General features: G+C 33.6%; 1 protein-coding gene across 2 annotated transcripts in view; it reads right to left on the minus strand.

The window, feature by feature from the left end:
- The window catches only part of BRD10 (bromodomain containing 10), a 91,404-nt gene that overhangs the window by 42,681 nt on the left and 22,604 nt on the right, over positions 1 to 26,119 (minus strand). Inside the window, exons 2-3 of one of the 2 annotated variants that reach the window (XM_069476465.1) lie at positions 19,859 to 20,059; positions 286 to 1,703 (exon numbers count right to left, since the gene is read on the minus strand). In XM_069476465.1, coding sequence (XP_069332566.1) covers positions 286 to 1,703; positions 19,859 to 20,059 — 1,619 coding nt within the window. The remainder of the gene's footprint in view (positions 1 to 285; positions 1,704 to 19,858; positions 20,060 to 26,119) is intronic. The other variant, XM_069476466.1, reaches the window with a different exon arrangement.

Here is a 26,119-nt window from a genome sequence, read left to right on the forward strand (position 1 = left end):
ATTACTTATGGAGAAATTGGTCCAGAGAAATATAAAAACATAATGACCAAATATGTTCAACTGAGAATTCAATTCAAACATACTCACCAGCAATTTTTTTGTTAGCATATAAAACTTCTTCTGCTCTGGGTTTTTTAAATGATGGGATATAAAATAAAACTTGGCCCTTAAACACATACACATGCATATGTGCATTTCATTCTGTCAGAGTCGGCATGAGGCACAACTGAAAGAATAATTTGAATTATGATTAATTGTAATTCTCACCCATTTTTATTGGCTTACCAGATTTGTGCTTCTTGTGTTTTGCTTTCTTTTTGATGATCAATAACTTATTCTGGATCTCAGGTTTGTAAGACTTGAATGCAAGAGAATGAAGACCTTCACGCTTTCTCTGTAAATTTTCATTTAAAACATCTTTCAATTTCTTTTTTTTCTTTTTCTTCTTTTTTGCCCTCATTTTAGTTAGTTTGAGTTTCTTGTGGCTCTGTAATGACTGTTCTAATAGAATATCCCTTATAACTCTGTGGCAGTTAATCTCTGGATGATCACTGTGACTTCCATTTACATGTATTTGGCAAGATTTTAGAGTATTTTCTCTTAATGGATTGGGCTCAGTCTTTATTCTGGAAGCTTCACCATATTTTTCCTTATTTTCTATAAACCTTATTTCACCCGGACTGAGAGGTTCTCCAAAGCCAGTAACTTCCCCTGGACTCCCCGGTTTCTCTAAATTTTCTTTACAACAATCAGTTTTTTTAATTTCACAGGGCCTGCGAATTCTAATTTCACAGTTGGATTTTACTTCCATTTCAACAGACATGTCATGATTATCTAAGTTCATTTTAGCAGGGCAGCAAACTAGATCAAAATTAATTTCCTGTTCTTTCTTGAAGGCAGAGGGCAGGCCTTCTCTACTACACCTATGTTCTCCATTACTTGTACTAACATAGTCACACTTCAATTTCTCCAGTTTAATCCGAGGTACTCTTTGTATTTTAATTGGTGGAATTGGAAATTCTGGGGCCTGAAAGGGTCTCTGTTTATAAATCCGTACATCTGCACCACAAAACTGTGGAAAATGTACATAAGCATTCTCCAAATAATCGTAACCAAGGATAACTTCTCTGCATTCATGGATAGGCTGTCCAAGTACAGCATCTTGAACTTCTTTCTGTGTTTCATACACAAAGTCACAAAGACCCTTAAGTAACCATACTTTTTGGTAGAAAGGTAGTTCGTGAAAAGGTTTTTCTTCCAATGGATTAACGTCTCCAAGAACTTTAAAAAACTGAGGACACAACCCAAGTTTTTCAGCACAGTTATCAGGATTTTCAGTCTGCCCTACAGCAGTATACCACTGCTGCACTTTCTGTCTCAGTGCTGCTTCCCAGGTCCTATAAGGCAAAGTAGGTCTTCGATGTAAGGTAGGTCTGCGATGAGGAGGACTTAACAGAGAAGTCATTATTTTAGATAGAAAAGCATTACACTGAGGCATCAGAAGACAACGTTCCAATTCATAAAAGACTATTTCTGGTAAATTTAGAATTTGTTGGGCTAAACAAAGGAAATGCCCAATAGCTGGAATTTCCCACATGGTCTCCATACAAGTTGGAGCTGCTTGAGCTAGAAGTTTTCTTTCCCATTCTTCTATTTCCTTTTGACTAGCTTCTTCTGCTTCTTTTCTTTCCTGCTCCCGAAGCCTAAAGAAAATGTAACAAATTATACCATTATTATGTAAAGTAGAGAGTATCATGAAACATTAAATTTTAAGTAAGTATGTTATATTTGTCTTCAGTCAACAAGGCAACTGTTTCAGTTTTCAATATCAATACAAAGTGTCCCATAAAAATTCCATTTTTTTCAGATGAAGAAATACACATATCACTTCACCCTGAGTTTTACTGATGGAAGATTATCACTGACATCATTGCCCTCAAGGTAAACTTCTTCAAGTTATAATGCCTATAAACTTTGCTTATTAAACAAAAGCACAGTGGATTAGATTATAATAATTTCTAGAAGTAATATGACTTCATGTAAGAGCTGTAAAGATGTTTAAATCTTTTGATCTATAATTCCATTCCTAGAAATTTACACTAAGAAAATAATTCAATAGAAGCAAAAAGTTATGTACTTGTCAATATTAACTAGAGTTTTATCATACAGGAAAAACAAAACTATAAAGAAATTATATTACAATTGGGAGTAAACTGGCTACATTATGTAGCCTTAAAAATTAAAATTCTATATATCATATGTAAATTAAAAATGTTAGAATATGACAGTATTTATAACAAATAATAGCAATGATGAAAATATGCATGTAGTGAATAAGGAGATGACAGTATTGTAAAAATAACTATGTTAATGGGAGTATGAGTGCTTTTTTCCCCCCTTAAGAGTTTCTTTATTGGCACTACTATAAAACCTCTTAATCAAAAAAAATTAAATTAAAAGATAGGCATAGGCCAGGCGTGGTGGTTCACGCCTGTAATCCTAGCATTCTGGGAGGCCGAGGTGGGCGGATTGTTTGAGCTCAGGAGTTCGAGACCAGCCTGAGCAAGAGCGAGACCCCGTCTCTACTAAAAATAGAAAGAAATTATCTGGACAGCTAAATATATATATATAAAAATTAGCCGGGCATGGTGGTGCATGCCTGTAGTCCCAGCTACTTGGGAGGCTGAGGCAGAAGGATTGCTTGAGCCCAGGAGTTTGAGGTTGCTGTGAGCTAGGGTGATGCCACAGCACTCTACCCCAGGCAACAGAGTGAGATTCTGTCTCAAAAAAAAAAAAAAAAAAGAGAGAGAGATAGGCATAAATCTTTGTGAACTTAGATGAGGCAATAGTTTCTTAAATATGATACCTAAAACATAAGCAACAAAATAAAAAATAAACTGGGACTGATCAAAACTGAAAACTTTCGTGCTTTTAAAAGGCATGATCAAGAAAGTTCAAAGACAACGCACAGAATGGGAGAAAATTTTTGCAAGTCAAATAGCAAATAAGAGACTTGTATATAGAATATACAAGGAGTACTTACAACTCAATAATAAAAGAACAAATAACCCAATTTAAAAATGGACAAAGAAACTTGAATAGATATTTCTCTAAAGATATACAAATAAATAACAAGCACATTAAAAGATGCTCAAACTCATTATCCATTAGAGAAATGTAAATCAAAACCACAATGAGATGCCACTTTACATCCACTAGGATGGCTATTATAAAAGGCATAGTAACAAGTATTGGTGAAAATGTGGAGAAACTGGTAACCTCATAAACTGTAAATGGTACAGCTGCTTTGAAAAATAGTCTGTTTAACCTTAGAGGGTTAAACAAAGAGTTACTTTGTAATCCAGCAATTCTACTCCTAGGTATACACCCAAGAGAATGAAAATATTTGTCCATACAAAAACTTGTACATGAATGTTCATAGTAGCATTATTCATAACAGCCAGCAAGTGGAAAAAAAAATCAGTGTCTGACATTGGCTATTTTTCTGTACAATCATATTGTAATCTGTTAAAACAAATACAGTTATATTGTAATCTGTTAAGACAAATACATAGCAAGAACACTACTTTGGCAAATGTTACAATTTTCTCTTTTATAGAACAAGCCTACTTTTATATTTATTTTTAGCTGAAAGGTAATATTATGACTACCTTGCTATTATAGCTATAACAAGTTATCTGATTTAGCAGTCCTAGTTCATAAAATAAGATTAATGAAGAAGTTATTGATTTAGTATTTATAAATATTCATCATATTTGAATACCCAGACAATATTAAATATTCTTACTACAATTCAACTTTCTTCAAATGTGCTTACAGTTTTGTAGAGTTTTGCCTCCTGAATGGTGGTGATAGTGGGTTGGTAGAATTTGGCTTCCCATATACAGAGCTGAGACTCCACAAGCACATATACTCGACAGGCGGGTGTATTAGAAACAATAGTCCCTTCCTTCCATCCTCAACTTAGGGATTGCAAGGAAAATTTTTTATGTTCACAATGGAAACAGTAGTGGCAAGAAAAAAATCTTTCCTAAGCATTTATAACTGTAAGCTGACTTATATGAATTTATCGCCCAAAGTCGCATTTCTTGTGTGCTCAGGAAAACTTTACACTAAAAAATGAGTTTAATGTCGTCTCAAACCAATACAGTTGTCAAGTATATGAACAGAAAAAAAATCAGATCTCTGAGGGAATGCATCTGATACCTAGACCTTAAGGAACTCCCACTAATAAACAGAGTGAAGAGATGAGTGCACAAAGATTAAAAACAAAAACATAAAAAGTATCAAGGCATTATGGACAGGAAAAAAGAAAAGAATCTGATCCCAAAAGACAATAGATGTAAGAATCATAGAACACAAGAATACAATGTTCAGAGAAAAATTGAAAACATAAGTAAAGAGAAAGAGATTTAAAAAAATGACAAAGCAGTTTTGAAAACAAACTAAAAACAACTTCTAGAAATGAAAAATAATAAAATTAAAAGAAAAAAAACCAGATTTACAGCTAGCTCCTCAACAACAATAATGGAAGCCAGCACACAATGGAATATCTTTAATATACTCAGAAAATAACTGTCAATGTAAATTTCCATTCAGAGCAAAAATATCTTTCAAAAAAGTAGACAAAAATAAAGATATTTTCAGACAAACAAAAACTCAATATTTGTGATTAAAAGACCCTACCTAAAGGAAATTCTACAGGATGTACTTCCAGTGGAAGGACAGTGATCCCTGACTAAAGGTTAGAAAAGAGCAAAAAAGTGGTACTATATAGGTTAATCTATATAGACATGGTACAGAAAAATGGTAAAAATAATTCTGTAGAATTTAAAAAGATAGAATTAAAATAATTAACAATAGCAAATAAGCTAGACAAAATATGATTAAATTTGAAAGTGTTTCAAGGTCCTTGTATTAATTAGAAGGAGGGTAAAAATATTGATTAATTAATGTGAAATTTTCTAGGGTAGCTACTAAAATAACAGACTTTATAAAATATTTAAATTAGTAGAGATGGAACATGGAAAGAAAAAATAATAAAAGAAGGCAAAAAGAGGAGAAAAATGGGATAAATAGGAAATATAAGATAAGGTGGTAAATATTTTAAATAATGAAGATATAATAATCAAAAATAGTGAGATACAGCTACAGCAGTATACTGAGGGAAATTTATACATTAAGAAATCCTATTTAGAAAAGTTGAAAATCAAATATATGTGTTCATTTCAAAAACACTGGGAAAAGGACAACACATTGAAATCCTACAACAAACAAAAAAGAAAGAAAGAAAGACAGAAAGAAAAGCAAGCAAGCAGAAATCAATCAAATAGAAAACAAGTGTATAATAGAAAAATCATCAAATTCCAAAGTTGGTTATTTGAAAACATAAATACAACTGATACACCCCTGGCATGAAGGATCAAGACATACACATACACACATACAACACACATGTCCTATACCAGCTATTTATATTTGTAGGGATATCCTATAGATCTATAGACATGAACAATATAATGACATTATAAACAACTTTATGCCAATAGACAATTGAAAAGAAATGGGCAATTTTTTTGAATAACACAAATTAATGAAACTCACACAAAAAGAATAAAAATCTCAATAATCCTCTATCTATTTTAAAAACCACATAATTAAAAATCTTCCTCACATAGAAAAACTGAGGTCCTGAAGCCTTCACTGAAAGAATTCACCTAAAAAAATAAAATTGTTAGAAAGAAAATATAAAACAGGTATGTTAAAGAAGCAAAAAAGGGAATTAAATAAGAAATTATCAGAATGGTCTACGCAGATTTAAAAAAAACAAAAAGAATTTCTAAAAATAAAAAATACAATCACAAAAATTAAAAACTCACTGGATAGGTTAAATAGCTATCATAGGAAAAGAAAGAAGAGCTGAAGAAGTTTCAGACTTTAGTGCAAAAAGACAAAGATATGGAACATATTATAAGAAAGGTACACAAAGACCAACGAAGGACAGATTAAAATCTAACATACAACAAATTGGAGTTCCAGAAAATAAGAGTAGAGAAGAGAGAGGTGGGAGGAGGGTAGTGATAATGGCAATATTTGAAGATATAATGGCTGAGAATTTTCCAGAACTGACGGATACAAAACCTCAATTCAGGAAGCCTAAGAAAATAAGGAAAGAAAGAAAGTCATATTTGGACATATGATAATAAAACAATAAAACACCAAAGACAAAAAGAAAATCTTACAAGTAGACAGAAAAAAAGGACAGACTACATATATAGGAATGATAGACTGAGAGAATATTTATCAATAGCAACAAAATAAACCCGAAACAATAGAATAAAATCTTCAAAGCGCTGAGTTAATATAATTATCAAACTAGAATTGCATAACCAGCTAAACTATCATTCATCAATGAGAGTAAATTAAAGCCATTTTCAAGGAGACTAAAATAAAAACTTCTCAAGTGTCTTCTGCTTCCACCCAAGATGGAGTACCAAGGATTCAGATTTATCCTTTCACTTGAACCACCTAAAAAAATTCTGATAAAATACATGAAACAATGGTTTTCACGAGCCTAAACATCAAGCAAATGACACTAATCCCTGAGAGAAGAGAGACAGAAGTCAGCCCAACATTGTTCCAGTTTACTGCCTTGAGAATTTCCAGGCCATGAATGTACACAGAGGGCACCCAGGCAAAGGCAAAGCCCAGCATACTCCTTTAACTGAGAAGCAGCCAAGAGTCCACAGTGACCGAGGCAGCTGGAATCTGTAGGACAAAGTACCAAAGAGAGAGATGCATAAAGAGAGAACACCAGAGATGTGCAGAGAGTCCCCTTCAAGTATTCAGAGTACTGATTAGTATACACATATAAGATGACAATCCATGGCTAGGTGGGGGAAAAACAGAAATGATTAGAAAAACACAGTGCTTGTTTCCACCACCCAAACTAGAAAACTAGATTCATAATTCATGGGATATTAGGTAGAATATTCAGGAAAGTCTTGCCTTGGTAGTAGAAAACAGTTAGACCTAGACTAAGTATTGGATCCAAGTAACAAATCATAAAAGATCCCAAATGATAAAACTGTTTCCAACTAACTTAAATGCATTCCAGAAAAAAGGTCAAGAAGATTTATAGGGATACAAAAATATCCAGCACCCACCAAGGTAAAATTTACAATGTTTGGCATCTAAGCTAAGACTACTGGGCATACAACAAAGCAGAAAAATGACCCACGATGGGAAAAATCAATCCAAAACTGATCCAGAAATGACACAGATGTCAGAATTAGCAAACACAGCCATTAAAGTAGTTATTGAAACTGCATTTCATATGGTCAAAAAGTTAAGTAGAGACATGGAAGATATAAAAAAAAGTCCCCAACTAAACTTTCAGAGATGAAAATTACAATGTTTGACATAAAAATACACTGAATAGGATTAATGGCAGATTAGACATAGAGGAAAAAAAGATTAGTGAACTTGAAGATGGCAACAGAAACTATTTCAAATTGAAATATATAGAGAAAATACTTGCATAGTATATACTTGCGGGGGAAAAAAGATCAGAAAAATGTTCTAAGATGCAAGAACTACAAACAAATGAATTTTCAATTATATGGGTAAATACAAATAAACATTATATTACAAAAATCAGTAATAATGTCTAGTTTAGGGGTAGAAAATGACACAGCTAAATATTAATGAACAATAATATGTAAGATGGATGAGGCAGAAGAGATCAAAATTAAGAACAGAAATAGAACATATAACCTCCATATCAGTGGAAATAGTCATAAATGAATTCCACAGATGGATGTCAATAGATAATGCTAACCTGAAAAATCAAGAAATAGCAATGTAAACATTAATTTATAAATGAGGACATAACAGAAAAAATAGCTAAAACTTAAAGGTAGATGACTCTGAGTCATGAGCTTCAAGTTGAGTTGGAATAAGACTTTTCTCCCAGATAGTCTATAAAATAAACAAATTCTTAAAGCAGTTTTTCAAAAGCTCAAGAGTATTAGGTGTTTTAAAGATCCTGTTTATGTTAAACTTACAGATCCTGTGTCTCTTAGCATGAAATTGAGTTTCTCTACACTTTACTGAGAAGTAAGTGTAGAATATTTTTCTTCAATATTCTGCTGTTAACAATAGAAAAGGTTTTCAAGTTATTTTCCATAACATTTAATTCAGAATTTGTTTAAAAGTTTGTTATAGGATATTATATCTGTTAGAATACAAACCATCAAAAAGAGAGTTTATTTATTACTATCCCTTAGTACACAAAGTTGATTTTGGTCAACCTTGTTATAATCAAACCTGACTATGAGCTCACTGTAAAATCACATACTGGTTAGAAAATATCTCAGACTGTAAGTCTAGAAATTCTCTTTTGTTGCTTGTACATACAAATAAAATACAATGGTGTTTACGGTAGATTTTTATTTTCAACATTAAAATGTGACACCTTGTTTTTTTCCAAAGGGAATAAGATCACAGTATTAGGAAGCACCAAATACTAGAACAGATATAAAGAGCACCAACTACGGAAAAGGATACCAAAAAAGAATCTTGGGATCCTAAAGGCAATGAATAAATGACTAATACTAATGAAACACTTTATGTTCTCACAGAGAAGAGTGTTACATGTTTCTACAAAGGTGAAAGAGTAACAACTAGTGCTTTGGGAAGAAAATGAAAGGGGAAGTTGGAGCAGATGAAAAAGCTTTTTATGGACTTGTTTTTGCCTAAAGCAGTGAAAAGCAACCTTTGGACAATATAAATTGGCGATACGGTAATTTCAGACCTATTTATCTTATAGATGGGGACACTAAGGACATATATAGAAGGATGAGATAACTTCTACAGGCTTTCACGGTAGGTCAGTGTAAGAGCCAGAAGTAAACAGTTTGCCCAGTAGGACAGAGTTAGCACCAACTGGCTTACTTTTGGAAGAGGAAGAAAATTAAGCAATGGTATAATACACATATTCTGTTAGCTCAGGTATCTGGAAAGAAGTTGAAGTATGATGGTGCCATCTGCACACACTGTCTGAAGGCAATTTAAGGGCTGCTATTCACGCACACTGCTGTTCCTCATAAACTGTATCTTTCAGGGGAGGATAATGGAATCTAGGGTCAGACTATGGATATTAAAGAGATGTGAGGAAGAAAAGGAAAGTACATGGCTGGTATAGGCTATAGTAGCCTTTAGAAATAGGACTATAGAATCTCTTTCCTGATCCTCTGTAGTGTGGTAAATAAGGAATGGAAGCTTGCCAAAGAGCTCTAGATTAATGCATAAAATCTGCCAATTTCGAAAAACTTTAACACTTAATATATAAATAATTAAAAATACAATATTAAAAATGCTGAGGCAAACCACATTTTGTTGACATGGACAGATAAAAACACCAGCTTTCAAAGTTATTCTCAACTTAAAAATTTGTTCAAAAGTATAGTACTAAAATCAGATTAAGTAGTGCATGTTTCTAAAATATTAGTTCAAAAAAATTAAGCCTTCAGTGTTGGAGAAATACCAAAAGACTGCCTAACAATAGTTTAAAAAAATCACATTTGCTAATTTAAAAAAAGGTAGAGGGGGAATAAACAATACTGAATAAACAAAAAATGTGGTCCAAGTTTTTTTTTTTTTTTCTGCATCAGCTCTCATTTTTGATGTTGCTCTTTACTGGCTTGGAAAGTGTTTACCTGTTACTGTGTGAAATACTAATAGAAGCTGTGCCTAAGGTTATTTTGGTCATGTGTAATTTGGCAGAAACATTGCTAATGAGTTAACAGCCTTACCAAAGAAAATTGGTTTCCAACTATCCTATCTTTACTAGTTTTATAAACTTTTATTGAATGCTTGCCATGTTTGAGGATACAAACAGATGAGAAAACATGGACACGACTTTCAAAGACTTTACAATCTAATAAAAAACATATAAGAGCTTTAATCCAAAATAATTCATTCATTGAGGAAACAATACAATGTATGCAAACAAGTGGCATGAAAAAGGAAAGTAACACAATTTATTTACATGTTCTAAAATGAATAATGCATAATTCTGTACTTCAGGAAAATCAACAATTCATATCAAATGTATTAGTCAAACTTCTTACTTATCTGTGAACAACAGAATCTCCTTTGGCTAGTTAAAACAGAAAAGGAATTTATTTAAAAATTAGTAGGGAGCTTACAGAAGCTCTGTTAAGGGTTCGAGAGCCAAACATAGAAGACATGAGGACAGAAAACAACCACACTTAGGAGCTTCTCCAGAAAAAATCAGACTACCAGCATTACTTGGCACCTCTGATACTAAGAACCTGGAACAACCAGAAGCTTGTACCACCACCTTTGCCAAAAGATAAACTCTCTTGCCCAAGATGGCCACCTGATGTTGCTCCCATACAATTTCAAGCAAGAAGTGTATGCCTGTTCATATGCCTTTACCTTACCTGTGAGTGGGTATGAGAATATAAATTTTCTGGTATCTATCTTGGGAAGTCAAGACTTGTTACATGAGAAATTACCAAAATGTAGAAAAGCTATTTGAAAAGGCAAGGTGGCCACAAATGACAAATATCTATTTCATTAAGTCACTGCTACTTTGTATTATAGAGAATCTGAAAATAAATCACTAAAGTCACAGTTTTTATTTTACAAAAGTACAGAAAACATTTATTGTTTTAACTCCAGTGATTTCCAAAGCAATAAAATACCAGTGAGTTTATATAAGTATGTAAAATAAAAAATATTAAAAAAATACACATTATTTCTGGTAATCCAAACAGTTTTACACAAAGGAATAGTGAAAAGATTTGGGATTTTTAATATAACTGAAGTAGACTTAAGTTACCAAAACTGCTACCTAATAATGTCATATTCTAGATTAACAAAAATTTACTTGAGGAGAGCCAACTTCTATTTTTAGTCAATTTTACTTTTTTAAAAAGTATCTAAAATATACTATTTTCCTGCTTAATAAAAAAGGTATACAAAACATAACTGAATCTTTCCTTAATGGCTCCAAGTTACCATTATAAACAGAATGTAGTGGCTGTGATTAGCTTAAAGACTATTTCAGCAACTATCAATTAACCAGCTCTTTCACTGAATTTTCCTAGACTTTCACTTGTAATGTTTGCTACCTCCAATATCAACAGGGCCTCTCTACAGCAGTACCCCCAAGACTGTCTGCTGTCCTATCAGCATTATCCTGAAGATGGCCAGACTACCAAACCTTACCATTCCTCTCTGTTCAGCAGGCCATTACCTGCCATCTCCTTTATGTTGGTTTCTAATGCTGTCCAAACAAATAAAGGTAGCAATAGAGGAATGTCAGGGTTTTGAATTCTGGCAAGCTGATTTAAACAACCATTATTTTTATGGCATATACTGTATAAAAAAGGAAACTGCCTATTGTATAAAAATTAAAATATAGAGTGGGGAGCTCCCTTCCTCTAACTGGAATAGATCACAAATTAGAGACTAAGCTGTCAAAGATTTTAAAAAATAATTTGCTTTTGGATTTGTGTTTGCCCAGATGATCAGCTATGAATTATCAGATATCCATCAGATAATTAAAGTGCTAACATATTAAAATCTGTGCTAGAACTTCTCAGCTTGCTGCTATCTTGATCCCAAATTTCTGACATAAAAGGTATTTTAACCTACTTAACACGATGGAGACTTTTCCCCCCACTACTTATGCAAAAGGTTTTAATTAAAAAAAAATAAAAGCCTATGCCTAGGACTAAAGTATAACTACAATAATCATATGATCTTTTGCACCCTCACCTGTCTTCCAACATGACCTTTCCAATGATTTCAAAGTACCTTCCAGATCTAAATTTATAATATTTATACTCTCAGCTAGTATCCAACTTTTGACAGGATATTGAATTGATAGAATTGACAAACTGACAGAAATTCAGGTATCATGACAGAAGATAGGATAATTGCATATAGGATAGGAGGCTTTATTTGGCATTCTCATGTATCATAATGTATACTGTTACCTAAATGTCACATTTTCCTTCTGAGAACACTAAAAAAAATATTGAGATAGGTTCAGAAGACTTAAAATCTGCCTGTCCCACTAGCTATGTAGCACTTTATAAATTTTAATGTTTATTATGTCTTCAATCATAAAAGTATGTTTATTTTAGAAAATTTAGAAAACACAGGTTAAAAGAAAAGTTTCACCATTTTTGACACATGTGTTTTTATGTGAACTCTAAATTTAGATGCATATAAACTCTATAATACTCTCTTGGCTTTGAAGAGAGGGAAAGAAGGCTACGGCAAAAATCAAGGAGAAAATGATAGAAAGGCAAGGTCACAGAGGTAGAGAGAGGCCAAAAGGTGAAAAAATGGTCTTATAAATTATATTAAACCATTAAAGTTTTTGTGAATTCTTGCTTTGTTTTGGGTAGGTAGTTGTTAATGGGAGAGGTGAGTGGCATGATCAGATTTGCATTTGGAAAAGTCCACTCTAGCTTTAATGTGAAAAATAGACTGGAATAAGGTAAGTATGGACACTGTTAAGCCAATTAAGAGAAGATTACATTAGGCTGAGTGAGAGATGAAGAAACTGGTTGGAGGCAGAGAAGAGAGAGAAAAGTGGGCAGATTTAAGAGAGATTTAGGAAATAAAATTGTTAGGACTTGGGGATGGATTCAATATGTATGTGAGGGAGAGGAAGGTATCAAGGATGAATTCCAGGTTTTTAATTTGTACAATCCAATGGACAGTAGTGCCATTCACCAAGCTAGGGAGCACTACAGTAAGACTGAGTTTGAGAAAGATTATGCATTCATAGTTAATTTTAGATGTGATCAATTTGAGGGAGATATATGTATCAAATATCTTTTGTTTGCTTCCAGATCCACTCTCCATCCTTTACTAAAAGGTTTATCTCTATCAACGGACAATCTCATCCTCTGGCTTCTCTTGGGTTCAGTCAATGGAGAGCCCTGGCAGGTGAGCAGAGAGATACAGGAAAATGAGGTGAAGTATTTATTCCTTTGGCTCTCTTTCTGTGAGGTTGCCTTGGGCAGTGTCCTTCAACAGAAGGTGTCCTCTCAGAATAGTTTCATCTCTGTAACTGTCTCCTGGGCACCAGAAACTACTCCCTCTGCTTGCCCTAGTCTCTTAAGGTTCTGCTAGATTCCAACCCCTTTGAAATAAACCCTCCTTGAAATATCCTAATTTGAATGTGCCACATTTCCTGACAGATGAGAGACACTGATACTGACACTGATAGAGTCCATATCCAGAGAAGATATTAAGTAGGCAATTAGATCTGAAATGTAAAGATTTGGACAAAAGACATATGTATCTTCTGCATATAGGTGATAAAAGGGCATGGATAAGATCACTTATAAATAAAGTATAACATGAGGTTGGGTGCAGTGGTTCACACCTGTAATCCTAGCATTTTGGGAGGCCAAGGCAGGAGGATCATTTGAAGCCAAGAGTTCAAGACCAGCCTGAGCAACATAGCAATACCCCATATCTCTACAAAAAACAGAAAAAATTAGCTGGGCATAGTGGTACATGCCTGTAGTCCCAGCTACTTGGGAACCTGAGGCAGGAAGATTGCTTGAACCCAAGAGTTTGAGGTTGCAGTGAGCTATGATGATACCACTGCACTCTAGCCTGGGCAAAAGAGTAAAAAAAAAACATAACATGAGAAAATGAGAGGCTCTAGGACAAAAACTTAAGATGTAGCAACATCTAGGCATTTAAGAATGAGATGAAGTTAAAATATTAGATAACTTTGACACTTAAGACTGCAAAAGAGTGACTGCAATTAAAAAGTTCAAAAATTCATGTGTTGCCAGAAAGGAGATTAGATACATTAAGTTTACTCTTTAAGTTAAGGATACACAATAAAATATTTTGTTGCTATAATTTATTGAACACTTTATATAGAACACATGTGATAGTAATTACTTTATCAATACAACCTCACAACTACTCTAAGAGGATTACATTACTGTGGCAACATGCCATAAGACATTAAAGTACTTGACAATATGGTTAAAATCAAAATGAATACACACACATATAAACACACACACATTATCTATCTCTATCTCCATCCTCAAAGGAGGAAGAGTAACATATAAGAATGTTTACTGCAGCATTCTATAATAACAAAACACTAGAAATAATCCAAAATGTCCATATCTGGTAATTGGATACACTGTAATATAGTCACATGATACTACATAATAACTCTTGCAATAAACTAGAATGAAATAGCACTTGAAATAAACTAGAATGAAATAGTTTGACATAGATAAAACTTAGATGCAAGAAGTCTTTCATCAGATACACCCTCTTGTCCTTGGAGTTCTCAGTCTTCATGACTGGAAGAAATAAATTTCTTTTCTTTATAAATTACCCAGTTTCAGGCATTACATTGCAAGCAACATTAAACGGGCTAAGATACCCAGCTTTCTGACTGAAGGCACTTTTTAGACTATGAGCACAAAAACGGGGAACAAAGAGTCTAATGGAATTAAGTTCAGAGAATGAGGACTGGCATTCAGGGAGGATGAAGCACCTAGAAGTTGTGAGACAACTCCAAAAAGAAGGAAGCTGTGCAAAAAAAGAGCTTCAGAAATCTACACAAGGGTCCCCTTAAGATATTGCTGAGTACAATAGTCTCTTGATATCCACAGGGGATTGGTTCCAGGACATCCCCCCCCACATGGCTACCAAAATTCTCACATGTGCATATAAAATGGCATATTTTTTGCATATAACCTACCTACATCCTCCCATATACTTTAAATAATTTCTAGATTACTTACAATACCTAATACAGTGTAAATGCTACATAGTGATATTATATTTTTAAATTTGTATTATTTTTATTGTTGTATTTGTTTAAAAATTTTTTCAAAATATTTTTGATTCGAGGTTGGTTGAATCAGTCAGTGGATGTGGAACTTGCAAATACCACGAGCTGATTGTCTTAGCCTGTGACTTCACAGAGTAAAACTCCACAAAGTTGAGTTTGACTAAGAAATTGTAAGCTAACAACTCAGAGAGTCACACAAAATGGGAAGATAACTGAGTGCTGACCAGCTGAAGTGGAAAGTCCTCATTCCTCACTTTGGGGCATTTAGTGGAGACCCTAGGCTAGAGGGATCATGCTATAGTAGGGCTGAACTGGAGTGAAAGCTATTCTATACCTACCCTAGAACAGCCTAAAATCTGGATTTGAAAGGATCATTAAACTATTCCACAAGAAACTTAACTGTTGCCAGCATAAAGCCCAATCCTCTTTGAAGGAAGTAAATAAAAATCCAGATACTGAGGCAAGGTATTAATAACATTCACAATGTCTAATTTTCAACAAAAATTACTGGACATGCCAAGAAACACAAAAATATAACTTATAACCAGGAGAAAAACCAGTCAATACAAAGACCTAAAAATGACAAAGATGATGGAGGGAGTTAGCATATAAGGATATGAAAACATAAACATAATAATGAAAGAAATGAAGACATGTATATGTATATATAATGCAAAAAAATATAAAACTAAATATAACTTCTAGAGACGAAAAAATACATGACATAAAAAGTTCACTGGATTAGACACTGCAGAAGAAAAGATGAGCAATCTTGAAGACTTGGCACAGAGAAGACGACTGAAAGTCTATGGATAAGAGAAGCAAAATGAACCTAAGGCAAGATAAACACACACAGACACACAGACACACAATCCCACACTGAATGCACAGTACAACCAAATTGTTAAAAACCAGTAATAAAGAGAAAATCTTAAAAGCAATGAGAGAATTAAGATACATTACATATAGAGGAACAAAGATAAGGAGATCAGTAGATTACTCTTCAAAAACTATCAATAGTAAAACATGTCATGCTTTAAGTGCTGATAGAAAAAATCTTGTATAATCTATGTAATTCCATCCTTCAAAATGTAAGGCCAAATAAAAACTTTTTTGGACCAAAAAAAAAAAAAACCACCCTCAGAATTCATTGTTAGCAGATCTACATTGTAAGAAATTTTAAAAGAAGTTCTTTAAGTAGTACAAAAATGATACCAGATGATATCATGGATTAAATATAAAATATAAATGTATGCTTTTTCTCTTCATTCTTAAATTGCTTTGAAAGATAACTATTTATAACACATACAATAACAGTATATTGGGGGTTTATACACATGTAGAAGGAAAATATATGACAACAGCACAAAGGATGGGGAGTGGTAAACAGAAGCATACTGTGAAGCAGTATAGCATTATTTGAAATTGACAGTGATAAAGCACATCCCATAAACCCTCAAGAAACTGCTTTAAAAAAATCAAACAATGACATATAGCTAATAAGCCATTAGCCAAGAGTGGAGATAAAATAGAATACTAAAAAAATGTAAGAAATATTACCAGGGATAAAAAGGACACCCCATACTAAGAGAGAAGTCAATCCATCAAAAAACCCCCAAAAGTCATAACTATCTATACATCCAATAGCAGAGTCTTAAATTACATGAAGCAAAATCTAACAGAACTCAGAGAAGAAACAGAAAAAGTTCACTAAAAATTGTATTTCTACATACATTAGCAATAAATAATTGTACGTGAAATTTAAAAATGATTCACAATTGCAGCAAGGACACTATGTAGGGGAAAATATAACTAAATATGTGAAAAATGTATACACTGAAAACTACAAAATACAGCTGAGAAAAATCAAAGAAAACAATTATCCAGAAATTGATTCAAAATTTCCTCAGGCTTTTTTATTTTCTGTAGAAATTTCCAATATGATTTTAAAATTACACAGAAATGTGAAGATCCTAGTATACCAAATTTGAAAAAAACAAAACACAAAGTTGGAAGACTTATATTACCTAATTTCAAAGCTTACCATAAACCTATAGTAATCAAATCAATATAGCATTAGCATAAACACAGACCTATAGATAAATGGAACAGAATAGAGTTCAGAAAGTCTCACAAATATATGTTGAACTGACTTTAAATAAAGATGCAAAGGTAATTCAGTGGTGAAAGAATAGCTTTTTTCAACAAATGATATGGGAACAACCAGCTATCCAGATGGAAAAACAAAACTTTTTCCTTACCTCACAGTACAAAAATTAACTTCAAATGAATAATAGACATAACCACAAAAACTAAAACTTAGAAATTTCTGAAAGAAAGAGAAAATTTTCATAGTCTTGGGTAAGCTAAGCCTTCTTAGGTTACAAAAAGCACAAAACATTAAAAAAAAATCAACGAATTGAACTTCAAAGGTAAAAACTTCTCTTCCTCCAAAAGCACTGAAAATAAAAAGGCAAGCCATGGATTGGGAGAAAATAATTGCTAAGCATATGTATCTGACAAAGTACTTGTTTCCAGACTATATAAAGAATTCTTACAATTCAGTTGTAAAATGCATGGCAATGATTAAAAAAAAGTCATAACAATGTAACAGAAGAAAAATACAGGGAAACTTGATCATATCTATGTTCAATTTCCTTAAAAACTATTAGGTTGTGGGTACACAGGGCTTTATTATAATTTTATTTATTCTTTGCTCTATGCTTAAAATATTTTATAATTAAAAAAGAAAAAGTTAACAATGTACTCACAAACACTCCTTAATTCCATTAAATTATCATAGTTACTAGGACATTTCATGGAGCATTTTCTTACCATGGCTTATTTTGCTCTGTTATTTGATGTCAGGGGACACAAATACATGTGAAATTGGAGAAAGGAAAAAGATTGAGTCATATTTCTAGTTTCCTACTAGCCATTCCTATTTGGAAGCTTAACTGTTTCCATGATCACTTTAAACAACTTATTCAAAATGAGTTCACTGCTTTTTCCCCACTCTGGACTCACATTTTTAAGTTTTTTTTTTTTTTTTTTTTTTTTTGCTGGTTTTATGATTTTACAAGTCACAAGGACGGTATATTGCCTAGGAACACAAGCTCTAGAACCAGACTACCTGAGTTCCAATCTTGAACTCACCACTTAAAGATTGCCTGACCTTGGGCAAGTTACTTAATCTTTCTATGCCTCAGGATAAATGCTGAATACACGTAAGATGCTTAGAGCTAAACCTGGCATATAGTCCAGCGCAATAAACGCTAACCATTCTTTTTTATCTTCTTCTTCTTGTTACTACTACTATTACAACTACTTTTTTTTTTCTTTTTTGAGACAGACTCTTGCTCTGTCACCCTGGCTAGAGTGCATTGGTGTCATCATAGCTCACAGCAACCTCAAATACCTGGGCTCAAGTGATCGATCCTCCTTGCCTCAGCCTCCCAAGTAGCTGGGACTATAGGCACCTGCCACCACACCCGACTAAGTTTTCCAGTTTTTGTAGAGATGGGGTCTCGCTCTTGCTCAGGCTGGTCTCAAACTCCTGAGCTCAAGCAATCCTCCTGCCTCGGCCTCTCAGAGTGCTAGGATTACAAGCATGAGCCATCGGGCCTGGCCTACTTTTTTGACTTATCTTTGTCTCTTCCGTTGTTCTCCCTATATCAAGGAAGGCACTAAGTCCTATTAATTGTTCCTAGAACAATCTGATCTCTCCCTATTTCTGCTGACCAGCACAGAGCTCCAGACTACTACAGCCTTCTTCCTACAAGCCTTCCTTTTCTTCAATTCTCCTCATTCCAATCTATTGTGCACTCTTGTCAGGTTAATCTTTATGCCTTTCCATAAGCCCTCTTTTCCTATAGTAGGAGTTCTGTGAAGCTCTGCACAAGGAAAAAAAATATTTCACAGCGGTTTCCCAAATCAATCACTGTTTTAAAAAGTATGATGGTAGAAAGTCTCAAGGTTGAGTTTTAATCCTACAAACATCAAGCATGTTACATTTATTACTATAAGAGGAGCAACAAATCATAAATTGCTTTTGACTAGCATTAGCAAGTCCCTATTACATAAGCAATCACTCCTAACAGAGTTTGAGATTTGATTTACTACTATAAAAATCACCAGTCCTCAGCCCGGGCAACAGAGAGAGACCCTGTCTCTACAAAAAAAAATTTTAAAAACATTAGCCAGGCATGGTGGTATGCACCTGTAGTCCCAGCTACACAGAGGGAGGATCGCTTGAGCCCAGGAGTGCGAGACTGCAGTGAGCTGTGATTGTGCCACTGCACTCCAGCCTGGGTGACAGAGGAAGACCCTATCTCAAAAATAAAAATAAAAATAAAAATAAATCATCAGTCTTTTTTCTGCCAGTATAGAAACTTGACTTTCACTTACTTCTCTGGGCCCTAGTTCCCTTTTATTATAAATAAAATGTTATATAAATGCCATCACTCTATGTTCTGAGACTCTGGAAGGTACCTCTAATTCAGCACAGTGCTTTGTCCTGATGAGCCTATAGTAAGCACAGTTATCCAGAAAATTAATACCAATGAAAGAAATGGCAGAGGTGAATTTATGTTATTTTTGAACTACATAAACTCTGAGTTTCTCCTAATTTTAAAGGTCTGTGATTATATTCTAAAACTGCAAACCTATATAAAATTCCTCTAATTTAAAATTTATAGTTCACTTGAGAATACTTCTAGAAATCATTCTGAAATCTTTTGTAAAAATTATTCTGTATAGTTTCAAGATAATTGGTTTTAAAATTTAACACTATATTGTTAAACAAATTGCATTGTGATATTTCATTATGAATTAATACTTTGGTGACAATGCATTTTGAAACACTATTAAAATGGGCCCAGAAATTTGACATGGGCACATAAAAGTTATGCAGCTGAAATCGTAAAATTTAATTTTTTTTTTAACATTTACCTTTTTTCTTCTTTTGCTCTCATCTGTTCTTCCTGTCTCAAAACTTGAACCATTATAGATTCAAAAACTCCACTTGTCAAGCCTGCCAAACTTCGTGGTGTTGACCGACGCCTTGTTGAAGTACATGCAGTTCCCTTTTCATCCTCCAATCCATAATAGCCTCTAGATGTAACTGCTATCGTTGTCTTTTCTCTCAAGTGCCTTGGAGAAGAATAAGTCAATTCACAAGGTCAAATCTTCTGGATAAGCAATAAACCCCCTTAATAAGCATTTTAAGAAGAACTACTTTTGCTAACTATATAAAAAGTGTTTAGTTAAACCTACTTAGCTGTGTTCCAGATTTTTAGCCTCCCTATACATTTTCTCATATTCCTTAATTATGTCATAAAATCAGTGTGAGTGATAATCCCTTCCCTACATTAAAAAAAAATAAGATTGAAGCATTAAAATTAAGGACTAAAGCACTATCACTTTAACAGAAAAAAAATTTATTGTTTGCGATATGTTTCATACTGGGAAAATGTGCAATAAAAAACAATTTGGGAAAGAAAATATACAATGATACATAAACACTTTGCAAAAATTATAAACAAATGACGCATTGCAACATATATTTTTAATTGTAAGCTGAAATTTGGAAACCTCTGACTAAACTCTAAAAGAATCTAGGAATCTAGATTTCATCTTCAACTTCACCACAAATGTCTCCTTACTCTATGATGTTTTTATTAATGTACTGAGATACTAATCTGATGCTTAAAAATGATGAAAAATAGTTTCTTAGCAGTTTGCTTAATTATCCATAAGTCCCCTTAATAAATTTGAAATAATTGATTAAAACCATGTATACTGTGAAAAGAAACATTACATTAATTTTATTCAAGTTTTTATTCTTAATTTGCATCTAAATGAGGGTTAACTGTAAAAATTTCAGGGAATACATATGTTTTTCTACCTTTATAAAATATGCCAGAGCCTCTGAAGGTTTTGTATATGTTGTTGTTTCTACAATGGCAAAATCAAGTCAATACTCAAAGTAAGCATTCAATATACTGGATAAAAATTTACAGAAAAGTTGACCCTATAGTTATATTTCATTGTTTTCTATAGGCTTTCTTTCATATAAAATACACTAAAAGTTCACTAAAATATAAACTTTTAATGGCACAAAATATAGTCAAAGTCCTATCCTTTTTGAACTATGTCCACAGTGGCTTATTACTCTAAATTACAATAACTTTATAAGGCTTACCCTCAAGGCCATCTAGGACCTTTGAATAGTATGACTGCAAGGTTCTACTGAACAGCAGCACCATTATGTGTACCATTATGTGTTTTCTCTGTTCCAAGGAAATGACACTATAACTAATTCAGCTTTAAGTAAGGCATGAATGTTAAACTGGTTTTCCAGTAATACTAAAAATTTTGGGCTAATCTAGCATACCATTTCAGGCTATGATCCTTCAGGGTACAACAGCATACATCTGTATGATGACTAACTGGGCTAGAGGTAAGCAATTGTGGGCCCAAGATAAATAGATGACTGATGACAACAGATGCTCAGTGAGTGTACTTGGGTTTTTTTGAAATAAGGTCTTGCTCTGTTGCCCCATCTGGAGTGCAGTGGCATCATCATAGCTCACCGCAACCTCAAACTCCTGGGCTCAAGCAATCTTCCTGCCTCAGCCTCTCAAGTAGGTGGGATTACAGGCACATGCCACCATACCTAGCTAAAAGTATAGTGTTTTTATTAGGTGAACTAACTAGCTCTGTAATTTTAATTATTTCATCAATACTAATGAAAGAGAACATCAATGGACAGTATTACACTGAAAAATGATTACATCTCAAGGGTCACAGGGTATTTAGAGCACTGGGAATAATGACCCAATAAGTATGTAGTGCACATAAGGAGAGTTGAGGGAAGCAGTAAGTCACATGGCTAAATTTTTAAGTAAACAAGTCAGAAACTATTTTACTCTTTAACATGAGTTTTATAAGTAGACAGGATAAAGTTATAAACTAATTTTTAAACAGTATTTTCTGAGATTAAAGACCAAAGTAATATCCTTTAGTATCTATTAGAAATAAAACTTTGTAAGCTTTGATAATTATCACTCATTATTAAAATAAATGAAAGCCCAACAAACTATCCTGTTTCTCTCTTATCAACATGTAAAGATTCAAAAGACTTATATTACTCAGTGTTGAAAAGGACATAAGGAAATAAAATTTCTCATACAACATTAGTGGGTGTGTAAATTGGCACAGTCTCTCTGGAAGTCAATTTGGTAATAATCATTAAGGTTTAACATGAACATCATGCTTTAGGGAATTTACCCTACAGACACACCTCTTACAACTATGAGCAATAACACACATACAGAGTATTACTTGTTATTTAAAAAAAAAAACACACTGGAAAACATAAATGTCCTTCAATACAGGACAGATTAAATAATGTACACTACAACAGGAATAGCATCCACACATTCAAAGGAATCAGGAATACCTGTATGTACGTACTGTAAAAGATGTCCATATCATATTGCTGAATGTAAAAAACAAGTTTCTAAACAAAATATTTTTTAACCCAAAAAGAATTATATAGAAGTATATGTATGTACACACACATGTGGCATCCAGTAGTGTGTCTATGTACACGCATAAGTTCAAACTCTCATCTCAAGTATTGTAATCACTTCGTGATAGGTCTCCTGGCCTCTCTACTCTGATCTCCCTATAGTCTATTCCTATAGCAACCCAGGTAATACTTTTAAAAAGCAAATCAGATCATGTCTTTTCGAAAGTCTTCTAGTTATACTTAGAATACAATCTAAAGTTCTTATGACCTTTAAGACTCACTATGACATGGCCCTCACCTACTTCTTCAGACCTCATTTTCTGCCACTCTGATCTTAGGTGTTTGTATGCCAGACACAAAAGTCTCTTTTTTATTCTCAGTCACACAAACACATCTGCTTCCCAGCATCTGTGCACTTGATCTCTCTTCTGTAAGCCACTCATCCCCCAGATATTCATATGGCTAGGTACTATCACTTTATTCAGGTCTCTGTTCAAATGCAACCATATCTGAGAGGACTTTCCTGACCACGAAATCTAATTAAAAAATATCCTATCACTCTATTCTCTTAAACTAATTTCTTTTTCTTCATGTCACTTATTACTACATTGTATTATATAATTATCTACTTATTTGATAATTATCCATCTCTGCATCAGAATGAAAGCTCCAGGAGAATAGGGTCTTTGTTTTGTTAATGACTGTATCATCAGATACTCAAACTGTATAGTATACATCTATATATCTACATGCGCATAGAAAGTATTTGGAAGGATACTATTCAAGCTGTTTATTTTTCATTTTAAATCTACGCACATAATTAAAGTTTAAAAATTCCAGTCATCCATTTTGTTCATAGTAAAAGAATCCTGCTTAAACATCTGTTACTAACTACTTGGGTTCCATTCATGAGCAAATAAGATAAAAAATAAATCTCATCTCCAAATAGGAATTGTCAAATAATTAATGATAAAACAATATATTAAAATGACTCTCCCTTTCTAATATTCAAGTTTTTTTCTGTCTATACGGAAAATTATTTCATGAAATCAATCCAACAATAGTTTGAAAAATAATAATATATTGTCAACCATAAGCAAAAGTTAAGCAATAACTATGGTTGACTTAGTGGGTTTTACAGTTATACTTTCTTTCCTTTTTTTTTTTAAACAAAGCATGGAAAGTCTTCCTAGTATTAACATATTCCAAATTTCAGAATTCAGAGGCTCAATTCTGTTTAAAATTATTAAAATAAGTATTTATAAGGAAGCATATTGATATTAAGCTTTATTCACAGTTAATATATGAACTGACATTGCCTCCCCCTTCCCTCAAACATGTTTGGAAAGGTTTCCATTATTGTGTGATTTGTTTATCAAAAACAATGTAAATGTGTTACTTATAAAATTGTATCTGCATAATTAAAACTTGGAAACAGAATTACCAGGCCGGGCGCGGTGGCTCACGCCTGTAATCCTAGCACTCTGGGAGGCCGAGGTGGGCGGATCGTTTGAACTCAGGAGTTCGAGACCAGCCTGAGCAAGAGCGAGACCCCATCTCTACTAAAAATAGAAAGAAATTATATAGACAGCTAAAAATATATATAGAAAAAATTAGCCGGGCATGGTGGCACATGCCTGTAGTCCCAGCTACTCGGGAGGCTGAGACAGGAGGATCGCTTGAGCTCAGGAGTTTGAGGTTGCTGTGAGCTAGGCTGACGCCACGGCACTCACTCTAGCCTGGGCAACAGAGTGAGACTCTGTCTCAAAAAAAAAAAAAAAAAAAAAAAAAAAAAAAAAGAAACAGAATTACCTAATCTGCTTAAAAATATCCTAAATGAAGAATTTCAATCACTTTGTTAATCCATTCATTTAAAAAATGCAACTATGGCCTTCAAGGTCCTGGCAAGAAAGAGATAATATGTCAAAAGAGGTGATATTTAATGAAGGAACTATTTACAAATGGTGTAGGCAAGGTTAAGAGAAAGTAGAGATGGTGAAGCACTCCTGGGCTAGCCATAGCAGGGAGGTATTACCACTCTAGGTCCAACAGGGAAAGGGGAGGGAATAGTTACTGGAACCAAAGAGCTGTAACTGTAGAAGAGCGCCATACAACGATGGAGCATAGTTACTGACAACCAGCAATACAGCAAAGAGGAAGCTGTTAGAATAAATAACTCCTATCTCTCTGTCCTCCTGTAAGTGCTTCCCATTGGCTGAACCCAATCAGAAGACAGAGTACACGAAAGACCAGTTGATGCAGTCCTTAGAAATCAACCTTCCCCTTACAAATCAACTGGGGCACAGAACAGTGCACAGAGTAGAGAATGCATTTGGAGGGGCAAATGAAGAGTAACAGCACAATGCAACCTCAGTATTAGTTTCTAAGAACAACTAATTGAAATTACAAAAAATAGAAATTTTACTGGTAGATTTCAACAAAAAAATTTTGCATATTTGATCGACAGGCATCATGATGTAGTCTGCTCATCCTGCACTGCACTTCTTCCATCTAGATTTATGTATCTTTATGAACTCTGAGCTACAGCAGCCAAGTATCAAATAAACCTAACTTAAAACAAGCCTTTCAAATAGCGCTACAGCCAAGTATTAAACCAAGATTTTCAAAACTAAGAAGTATCACAATGCCCTCACCAAAAAGAACTTTTTGTACCATGAATAAAATAATGTTTAAAAAATATTTTTAAATGTGTATTCTTTCAAGTATCAAGTTTATGTTTTATAATATTTAAAACATAATAGTATATAAGTATCTATACATGATTTATAAATAAATATGCATAATTGAAGGTACATATTCAAAATTTTTTCTGCTTGGGAAGTCAGATCATAAAAGTTTGGAGACCACTGCTCTCATCTACACCTATAAGCTACCTGATACCCAAAAAAGTTTTCAGAAAAAAAGGTCTTCATATCCACAAAAAACATTTGTGACAGACTATTAACTTTATTTCCCACTTGATCTTTACCTTCTGTTCTCCTAGTTGTTACTCTTATTCCCCCTGAATTTTTTGTCCTAATCCAGACTTCCAGTCCCTTGTTTGACTCTTTCATTTGCTCTAACATAATTCAGCCTCTATCAGTTATTCACATAGAGAACTAGTTGGGCCCCATAATACATGACTAACCTCTTACCTTATCACCTTTGACCAATTATCTTTCTGTCTCAGGCATGTAGGCTCTCTCTCATATCTCAGCCAAAAGCTCCTTCACTCCTATACCTCCACTCCTGAGTACTATAGGAAAAAATACCACCTTGTCATCTATAAACTCAAGTGGGATCTACTGTGCCTAAGATGACTTCTTTGAAGGTGGTCAACTCCCTCTTTCTCCGTAATAGCAATTTCATTATCCAAAAGCTTTGCTCCACTACCTACCATCAATTAGCAGCTGACTTTGCCCACCACTTATTTCAGAGAAAAACGGTAGTTTTTAATTAAGAACTCCATCAACTTCTTGTTTATCAAAAACCAAAATTTCAAATACGTGAATCCAGGCCCGTCCTCACTTTACGTTTCAGTGAAAACTGTGCCTCTAAGCCTCTAATGAAAAATGAATCACTACACAGGTCTTCAGAATTTGTATTTCATTAATTACCTTCTGCATAAACATATTCAAGTTTATATTAAAAACAAACCATCCCCAAGTGACATCTAA

This window comes from Eulemur rufifrons, chromosome 7 (assembly GCF_041146395.1).
Source record: "Eulemur rufifrons isolate Redbay chromosome 7, OSU_ERuf_1, whole genome shotgun sequence".
NCBI classification, from domain to species: Eukaryota; Metazoa; Chordata; class Mammalia; order Primates; family Lemuridae; genus Eulemur; species Eulemur rufifrons.